This window comes from Microtus oregoni, unplaced genomic scaffold, assembly GCF_018167655.1.
Source record: "Microtus oregoni isolate MIOR12 unplaced genomic scaffold, Mior012 000011F_ref0000422, whole genome shotgun sequence".
Classification (NCBI taxonomy): domain Eukaryota; kingdom Metazoa; phylum Chordata; class Mammalia; order Rodentia; family Cricetidae; genus Microtus; species Microtus oregoni.
Window position 1 is genome coordinate 45,706,898 of NW_024543070.1, and position 9,690 is coordinate 45,716,587.

The 9,690-nt window shown below is 45.5% G+C and overlaps 1 protein-coding gene across 1 annotated transcript; it reads left to right on the plus strand.

Moving 5' to 3' along the window:
• The first annotated feature begins 5,676 nt into the window (after positions 1 to 5,676).
• On the plus strand, positions 5,677 to 8,865 carry LOC121453306 (procathepsin L-like). The gene is made up of 7 exons (XM_041659973.1): positions 5,677 to 5,802; positions 6,046 to 6,168; positions 6,263 to 6,409; positions 6,586 to 6,810; positions 7,204 to 7,366; positions 8,186 to 8,294; positions 8,670 to 8,865. The coding sequence occupies exons 1-7, from the start codon at positions 5,677 to 5,679 to the stop codon at positions 8,767 to 8,769; spliced, it is 993 nt and encodes a 330-aa protein (XP_041515907.1). The 3' UTR covers positions 8,770 to 8,865.
• The last annotated feature ends 825 nt before the right edge of the window (positions 8,866 to 9,690 follow it).

The following is a 9,690-nucleotide window of genomic DNA, read 5'->3' on the forward strand; positions in this document are numbered from 1 at the left end:
TCAGTCAGACAGCAGCACGTGCTGTGTCCTGGACTCCATCCCGCCGAGGCTGTGTCCGTTGTCACTGTTAGGTGGGTGACTATTTGGTGAGCCCTTGCCCATGCCAGTGCTGAAGCTGTCAAGCATAGGTAGGATTTAGGACTCAGAAGCATTTCATTCTCCTTTTTACTTTGGAGGGAAAGAGTGCTGGATCTCAAGAAGACCAGGAGGAGGACGCCAGCTTCCCATGCTGACAAGGTGGCTGCATCCTGCACATGCCACTCCAGGTGCCTGTCTCCTGTACATGACAGTGAGCCCATGGAGCCCAAGTCCACTCTGTGGTTTTCTACGGGAGGTTCTGACCAACACATGGTAGCCGGTAATTCTTAGGTACCACGAGAGGCACTTCCTCACTCAAGTAAGACATCAGCATAGATTCCAGTGGCCAGGGAGGACATGTGTGCTCTGGAAACCAAAGCTCATTCCCTTAGAGGAAACCATTTTGTCAGGATCTAAAATGTGCCTACCCCACAAACACCTGAGAGGGCTCTGCAGCTCCCACAGCACACCTGCCGAGAGAGGTCTCGCCTGGAAACTGCATCAATCCTGAGCTAGGGCCTCTCCTGAGACAAGGGTCCACATCCCAATCCCACTGGGCCTTTTCATACAACCATCCCATTTTCCTTTATTAAAAGATGGTATTGTCAAATATCTGTCATCCCCATTGCTCTCCTCCTCCAACTCTTCCTCTTCCACCTCCTCCGCTGTTGCCTCCTCCTCAATTCTTTCCAACCTAAAATTTGAAGTCCCCAGGATCAGAACCTGAGGAACTTTTTCAGGCCCTTCAGCACCTCCACTCTACACATCCAAGGTCAGTTTTTAAATTTCACACATAGGTGTGGTTGTGTGGTGTTTGACTTTCCATCCTTTAACTTAGTGTCTTCCAGACCTGTTGATGATACTGGCAAGGACCAGGTCTACCTTTTAAAGAAAGATTGTATTACATGGTGTAGATATACCTACCACATTTTCTTTGCATAGTCTTCAGTTGATGAGCAGGTAGACGCATTCCATACTTTCAGCACTGTGACCAGTGCTACAATGATCTATAATGACTGAGCACTGACAGGAAGAATGTTCTGTGTCACCTCAGGTGTTAAATGTCTTCCTGGTGAAGCAACGTTTGGTAACACCTATACTTGAGTTTCTGATAGGGGAAATTTGCCAACAGTCCTATCTGGGACATTTGCAGTTCATGTTTTAAGGAGCACTGTGCATGGGACAACACCACACTTGGCGCCTGCAGAAGAGAAGGAATCAAAAGAATTTGACTGACTAAGTTCCCCGCCTCAGCTTACAGTCTGCACGTGAACACACCTGCAACTCCAGGACACCCTGGGTCCCAGGTAGAGCCAGTTCATTGGGACAGACAAGGGGCTTCTATGTGGGGGAAGCGAAGGCCTGACCACAATGTCTCCCCAGCGCCCCTGGTAACTGTCATCAGATGTCTTATTTAAAAAGCTTATTTGGACACAGAACCAAATTTTTCAGAAACTTTTTATTTTCTTTTTAAATTAGCTTCTGGCTATTGATCATGTTTAGAAGGTTTAGGGAATTCCCAGAGTGCAGAAAAAGATTCCACACACTGAAAAAATGGAAAATATGATAGTCCATGAAAGAATTCTAGAACAAACACACAGCAGGAGTTATCTTAGGGAGATGGTTTTGTGATGGGAATTGAAATTGAATGAAAGCCGTATATCATTACTTGTGTGGTCGTACTGCACACCGCACAAAAGTTACCGTCTCAACATGAGTATGCTGTGGATCAGTGATCTTCTCTGAGCTGTGCCTCCATCACTGTCATCGAGAGCCCGTGCACTTACAGCACCACAACATCAGCCCAGGTTTATTGATCACGTTTAGTATGGATTCTTCTCTTCTGCATTTCCATAAGTTACCCCTTTTCTCTACGGGCTTGTCTGCTCTATACAAGCCATAAAAAGTTTCATACTTTATGCAGTCTTTTGGTGTCTGGATTATTCAAGATGAGGCTCTTATCCTCCACCAAAAAGTGTCAGGACTTGGTATGTTTTCAAGGCTGAAATCATTCCTTTATTGAATACTCATTTTGCTAAGCCATTTTCAGTGGACAAGTATTTGTCCTTGCCTATATTTTTTGGATACTAGAAGCAATAGTAGTAGAACATTTGTGCACATGATTCTCTTTCCTCTTGGGTAAAAATACTGGAGGAGAGACACATGTGCATCTCTCCGAGGACTTCCCCAGTCTTCTCCGAATTGTTACTTCAGTCCACACTTGCAGACGAAAAGCAGAAGGAAGAAAATTGGCAATGGCTTTTTTGGTGGAAGAAAATTTTACCTTTTTGCTTTTATCTCCCAGGATTTTGTGAAGGACTGACAGTTACAAAAGGAGCCCATGTTCTTTGCTGACTATGCAGGCCCCAACCAGCATGCTGGGAGGCAGGTAGACCCTCTCTCCGGACAGGATTTCAGGGCTGTACTGTCTTTTTTTATTTGCCTTTTGCTTTCTGCAAAAGCATAAATCTTTAATTTTTCTATTATTATTCTGTTCACAGCGGAAAACAGACTTGACAAATAAGAAATTTCAACGTTGAAACTTCTGAACTTTGATGCCTCAAGTTGCAGAACATTCCAGGGTCCATCCTAAGACTTCATGACAGCAATGTCTGCATTAAAAAGAAAGCTTCAAGCAAAAATGAGGAGCCAAGGGCAGGAACTGTCTCAGGGTACCCAGGTGTTTGCTCACCTCCTCGGCAGCTTTGGAGCATGGACAGCTCCACCTCAGCTTCAGGAGGCATGAAGGCTGAACAGTTGCCGTGACTAGACCTCAGCGTCATCAGCTCAGAGTATAGATCAACCTAGAATTCTATAGGACTGAGTGAAAGTGTCACATTTTGATCTAGGCAGTCATCTCTACAATCTTCAAAGTTCTTCTATCCTTGAGAACTGGCATTGGATCGACTTGGAAGGTCAGAGCCACACCTGGTGCTTCTGGCAAGCATCAGTCATGCTTATTTCCTTGACCTTTCTCTGATTCTGACCTCTGCAACCCACCTGCGACACTCGGGGCTGAACTGGGAACTCATGATAGCTGTAAACTGTGGGAACTGAGTCCCTCTCACTAGGAAGGGATTCGGCAAGCTGTCTTCAATCTGCTCCTAGTTTTCCTGCAAACTGCCCACACCTGTAGCTCTGTGGCGATGACCGTTTCAAGATCATGTGTGTGTCTCTAATTCCAGAGATGTGCTGATGAAAGGGATGAAAGGTCAAACTTCCCGTTAGCCTGCTGTAACAAGGAGAGAGCTACAGGCCTGAGCTGTTTTCTACATGGATGATAAATAGGTCTGAAGCAGAAAGAAGCTTATGAATAAGAAAATCATACAGCTCCGTGTTTTAATCAAAGAACACAGAACATGCTTAACCAACGTTGTTCGGAAGAGATCACAGTGATATCTCACTGATCATTGTTTTCTACAGTGGGCTTTCTATGAGGAATGAGGGCTGAGAAATCCTGTGGTTTGTTTTCCTTAATGGCTCAGTGACAAGAGCTTCTGCCTACACATCGTAGATTGACAGATGCTTCCTCGCCCAGAACCATCCAAACTCTATCTCAATCCCAGCATGAGCTCTTTCAAAGGAAAGCCTCTGAGTTCAATCCCAAGCAGAGACCAAAGAAACGTAACCTTAAACTCAGTGGTGCCAATCAAAGCAGACCCCAAATACTGACGAATTCCCTGTTCTTCACCTAGGTTTGTGCAGAGACCTCACAACTTTTGCTGTAGCTGAAGATGTGAGAAAAGAAAGACCCCAGAGTGAGCAGTCAAAGGAGGTGAATTAGAAGTACTCCGAGGCTCAGAACACCCCTCACCCCAGTCCAGTCCTAGGTTTGCTTCAACTATTTCCTCCTTGTTTGGGGATTGCCTTCCCCTAAAGATTCTTAGAAACTCAGCTGCCATCCTCCCTGACCCTGGGGAGAATAAGGCCAGAGTCTGCACCCACCAGGAGACCCAACTTAGCTGGGGAATCAAGGGGAGACTCTCGGCTAGAATATAATTGCTCATGAGGCAGCACTGACAATGAATTTAACCAAAATTTCTCCTTCTAAAGGAAAAGTAGGATTATGAAGGAAATCCACCCAGAGCTAGCTAGGCCCTTCTGTCCTGAGCCAAGTGCCAAGCCCTCTGTGAAAGCACTTTCTCTGCTGTCGCTGGCCCCACACATTCTGCTCTCCTGGAGCAGGGACCCACTGCTCCTTCCCTGCAGTCCACCAAGGCAGCCCACACCCAATGCCTCAGGAAAGGGTGGAAAAAAGTGACAGTATGAGCCTGCAGTCCCACAGCCTGGAGGTCCAGTCCACTTGTCCACCTAGTCATTTGCAGGAAGTGTATCTGGTCAGGGACACTGTCCTGGAGCCACATCTTGAGGATTTAAAGCCTGGATCCATACACAGCTGGAACAGAGCCTGGGATCTCAGCAACCTCGGAAGACCTGAGACTGTAAAGAACACCTGCCCAGCTGTGGACGTCCCAGGTGAGCCCCATAGCTATCCCAAGGCAGTCTGGGAACTGACATTGGAGGAGCACCCTAGAAAGGCTCCTTGCAGGACCATGCAGCTCCCTCAGGAATGGGAATACCAACTCAACCTTAGCAGACCTGGTGTGGGAATACAGAGAAGGGTGGATGGGGATCCCAGGAGGTCACTCGACACTTCAGGGGGCCTATGCTGTTCAGCATATGTTGAAAGTGAAGGCCTGAGCACAGTAAGTGCCAGCTTGTCCCCCAACTGTAGCTGCCATGGGCATAGCTCCAGTGGCAACAGGAAACATCATCATGCATACAGCTGCCAAGAAAACTCCACTGGTCTACTATGACAGGTTGAGGACATGAGCTATGGCATGTCCTTTGTCAATTGCCCTATCTCAAGTGTTACATAAAAAACTTACAAGGCTTGGGCCTGGGTAGTCTGTCCTTCGATCCCAAATATACAAGTGCCTCTGACAACTAATGACTTACCCTTGTGACAAGTCCTCAGTGAGACAATGAGATAGGGTTCTAAAGGTACATCCCAGTTATGAGAAAGACGTATTCCTACCTATTGTCCTTCCAAGATTTTCCAGATAGGACATCGCAGAGAGATTTAAGAGGGGAAGAAGCCAAGGCATAATGGCCTCAATGTATACACTGGCCAAGAAAAAAGATGTCTGGTGCCCTCAAATCATGCAGATCTCTTTGTATGTACTGTGAGTCACACTGCATAAATCTTGTTTAGCTTTCCTGAGCTCAATAAGAATGGCACAGACCCTGAGACAGCTACGTCCTAAGACATTAACTGTTGCTTTAAGCTTCTGAACCAGAAGGTGCAGCTAGACACTGTGCTGAGCTAAGTGCACAGTGCACACATACTCCAATGCATGGAGCTCTGGGCAATTGCTCTTCTTCTTCTTCTTCTTTTTTTCTGATGGAATCCCTTTATGTGTGCTTTAAAAATGTGTTCTTAGTCTTTTCAACAATCTTTAGGTAAATCGTTGATAGAATGGTTCAAATAATTTCATTCCTTGTGGCTACCTGAATTTCTGAGGTAGAAATATGATTTTATTGAAGCACTGAGGTCATCAGAACCACATTTCTTCTCCATCTCTAGGTTCTGGAAGCATGAGTCCTCTTTTCTTCCTGGCCACCCTTTGCGTGGGGGTGATCTCAGCAGCTCCAACACATGATCCCAGTTTGGATACTGAATGGCATGAATGGAAAACAAGACATGGGAAAACATACATCACGGTTGGTGCCATGAAAACTACACAGAGGCAACACAGAGACCATGGTCCTGGCTGTGTCAAGTGTATAGAGTTTACACAGTGAAAGCCAGTTTCTTCAGGGCAAACCACACTGTTGACTGGGGACTGGATTGTGGCTTCCAGAGGTGTACAGCCTCCCTGGGTTCCCACCACCTGTAGCAATAGGTCCACGAGGGAACGAGCATTGGGCATACAGTAGAATGACCACACACTGTATTGATTCCAGCATGAAGAAGGACAGAAGAGAGCGGTGTGGGAGGACAACAGGAAGGTGATTGAGCTGCACAACGAGGACTATGCCAAGGGAGTGCATGACTTCAGCATGGAGATGAACGCCTTCGGGGACTTGGTGAGTGCACACGGACGACAGAACGGGATCTCCTCTCTTCAGCTCTTCGTCAGCCATCTCTCCTTTGCAATGATGTCTTTACTCTTTCTTGAAGACCAATACAGAATTCAGGGAATTGATGACTGGCTTTCAAAGCATGGGATCCAAGGAGATGGATGTGTTCCAGGAGCCTCTGCTGGGTGATGTCCCCACGTTTGTGGACTGGAGAGATCATGGCTATGTGACTCCTGTGAAAAACCAGGTAGGACATTTCATAATCTCAGTGTCATTGTCCAGTTGGAAGCCAGGAAGGAAATGCCATCCTTGATTTGCTCACTGTGGATCTGCACACACCTCACTGTGAAATTATTGTCATATGAATTACTGTTGAACATCTATGTTAATTTTGTAGGCGACAGCTTTTTCTTTCTTTTCTAGGGTCACTGTGGGGCTTGTTGGGCATTTAGTGCCGTTGGTTCCCTAGAAGGACAGATGTTCCGGAAAACAGGCAGACTGGTTCCTCTGAGTGAACAGAACCTAGTGGACTGCTCCTGGTCATACGGGAACAGCGGCTGTGATGGTGGCTTGATGGAGTACGCCTTCCAGTATGTGAAGGACAATGGGGGCTTGGACACCAGGGACTCCTATCCTTACGAAGCACGGGTAAGAAGTAGTCCTGTGTTGTCATTCTAGCTCAGGTTTTATAAAGCATAAGAATTATGCAGATGATACACTATCCTAAACATTCATCTTTCCATGGTAGAATCCGTCCTATTAAACCCTGAGTGCTGCGGTTAAAGTGTCAGCCTGTGCGTGCTGGCCTGGTCCCATGGATTGTCATTGACAGTACATGAGCTAGTTTCTACCAGCTACTGAAACCGACCAGCTCATCAGGTCATATGAAATTTTATAAACACAGAAGCTTGGAGACCCTCAGCAGCATGTGCTGAGTCACCTGCGTGGATGGCAGCTGAGCCAAGCAGAGTTCTCACTCAGGGTCCCCAGGAGGTGGACGGCAATAACTATGATTTTTTTTTTAACCTCTGTCTTTCAAAGAATGGAACCTGCAGGTACAAGCCTAAGAATTCTGCTGCTAAAGTCATGGGCTTTGTGAAAATCCCACCAAGTGAATATGTCCTCATGAAGGCTGTGGCCACCGTGGGGCCCATCTCTGTTGGAATTGACACCAAACACCATTCCTTCCAGTTCTACAGGGGTGGTAAGTGCTTTCCAGGAATCATAAGAAGCTGTGCCTCCACCACGGCTCATCATCTTTATGTCTTATTTTCACATAAACACCTTGAGTTTTAAATATTACATTCAAAGGGAGCAGTATTTATGATTTGGTTTTGCTTGACATTAATTAAGAACAATCCTATGAACTTGTGTCCAAGGTTGTCTTTTAATTAGCAAGGTGAGGTCTTATGTGACATAGTTTTATTGAATTTTCTGTCTTTGCTTAATCTTTTAAGATTTTAATAGCTAGTCCATTTCTGTAGTTCATTCTCAGGGGTGCTTCTGGATTCCTGTATTTTGTATTTTCATGTGGTTTCTATGGACTGACATACTTTGTAAGCAGGTCGAGATTTCTTACATCCATTCAGGCAAGTGTTTTCCCTGAGGATTTTTGCAAACCTTTATTTATGTTATGTTACCTAAGAGTTTATGTCCCGGGACTGGAGAGATGGTTCAGTGGTTAAGAGCACTGACTGCTCTTCCAGAGGACCTGGGTTCAAGTCCTAGCACCCACATGGCAGCTCACAACGGTCTGTAACTCCAAGATCTGACAGCCTCATATGGACAATCATGTAGCAAAATACCGATGCAAATAAAATAAAAATAATTTTATATATATATATAATAATTTTATATATATATATAGAGAGAGAGAGAGTTTATGTCCCAAGTTTTGCTAACACAGGATCATTCCCATGTGTATGACATTATACCAAAATTAGAAAATTTCCATTATTGTGGGTGACAGCAGTCACAGTGGGGTTACTGGAGCCTCTCATTTGGCCTTGATTTTGTCTCTCAGGCATGTATTATGAGCCAAACTGTAGCAGCAGTAAACTAGATCACGCCGTCCTGGTGGTTGGCTATGGTGAAGAATCAGATGGCAAGAAATACTGGCTGGTCAAGAACAGGTATAAATAACCAAAAAGCGTTTATATCAGAGACACTAAAGGAAAGAACTGTTGGCAGGCAGTATTTGGGTGCAGGTGTTAGCAATTTACCCCACATATTTTAAATACAGACGTTTCAGGTTGTGGTTATAATGATGACTCTCATGGTTTGGAGAGTGTTAAGATGGAATTTGAACCCATGCATTTCTAGTTCTGAGCTAAATGGGGGTGGGAAGATGCCCTGTCCTATCGCTGCTGTGGTTCACAGTTGCGTGTAACCAGGTGGTGACCCTCTGCCTTCTCCCATCCTGTCTGTCTCTGTTGCGTGGGAGTTAATGTCATGAAGCCTCTGTGCTGTGTTCTTTCCTCCTAATGACGAATATGCTCTTCTTCCAGCTGGGGCGCAAGTTGGGGCATGAACGGCTACATAAAGATGGCCCGAGATCGCAACAACAACTGTGGAATTGCGACATATGCCGTGTACCCCACTGTGTGAGCTGCTGAGCAGCAACAAGGAAGAAGTGGGAATGGCATAGAGGAGGGGGGCTTCCCCTTCCTGGACCAGCCTCTGCTGTGGGGGAGTGACACCTGAGTCACTGCGGATCCACACTCGATGTGACTTCTGGGACATTTTCCTCCAGTCAAATGTGACTGCCGCTCTGCTACTGTGAGCAGATTTGCATTAATGAGTTATGAAATTTCATTTTTTTACAAGATGGACACAGTTCTTATAAAACCTACATTTAAAAGACTGATGGGGATTCCTTCTGTCTTTGTTGCCATGGCTTCTCTTAGTCACACGTGATTCAATGGCACAGAGGAGGTAGCAGTGGCGTTTAGGGCAAAAAGTGGGTGACTTTGTCATCAGGTCAATAATCCCGTCATGATCAGATTTTGAGGTACTCGCCATCAATCAGGGTCTAAAAACATGTGAAACTTTCAGAATTTTAAAGTTTTAATTCACATATATTTAAAAGTTTAAATTATTTGCCATTCTGTGTAGCGAGATGGCACTTTGGGCTGTTCCATGGAACTGGGCCTGGGCCTTGACCCCCTTTTAGAGACGTCAGTTCTGAGTTCTGTCTGTCTCGTCACCTTGTAGCCTGGTCTCTCGTGACAGGATGCTTGCATGCTGAAGCGACATCTTCATAACCTACAGGGTCTTACAACGCAGGAGCATGGGATGCTGCTATTCTACCACTTTTCTTCAGAGTTATTATTGATATCTTTTAGCACATATAACAGACAGGCATGAGCTCAGAGACCCAGTGAGCCAGCTATCTTGGAACTGCAGAAGAAATACAGCTTATCCTGTCCCCGGGCATTTGGTGATTACAAAAAGAAAAAAAAAAAACAAAAACAAAAGCAAACAAAGAAAAGCAAACAAACCAAAACCAGTCTTCCTGCTGTTCCTGCA

Bases quoted from the DNA above. Each gene is read 5' to 3' on its own strand.
- LOC121453306 (XM_041659973.1), top strand. From the start codon at position 5,677: ATGAGTCCTCTTTTCTTCCTGGCCACCCTTTGCGTGGGGGTGATCTCA. The intron at 6,811-7,203 runs GTAAGAAGTAGT...TGTCTTTCAAAG, and splicing joins CCTATCCTTACGAAGCACGG to AATGGAACCTGCAGGTACAA. The intron at 8,295-8,669 runs GTATAAATAACC...CTCTTCTTCCAG, and splicing joins TACTGGCTGGTCAAGAACAG to CTGGGGCGCAAGTTGGGGCA.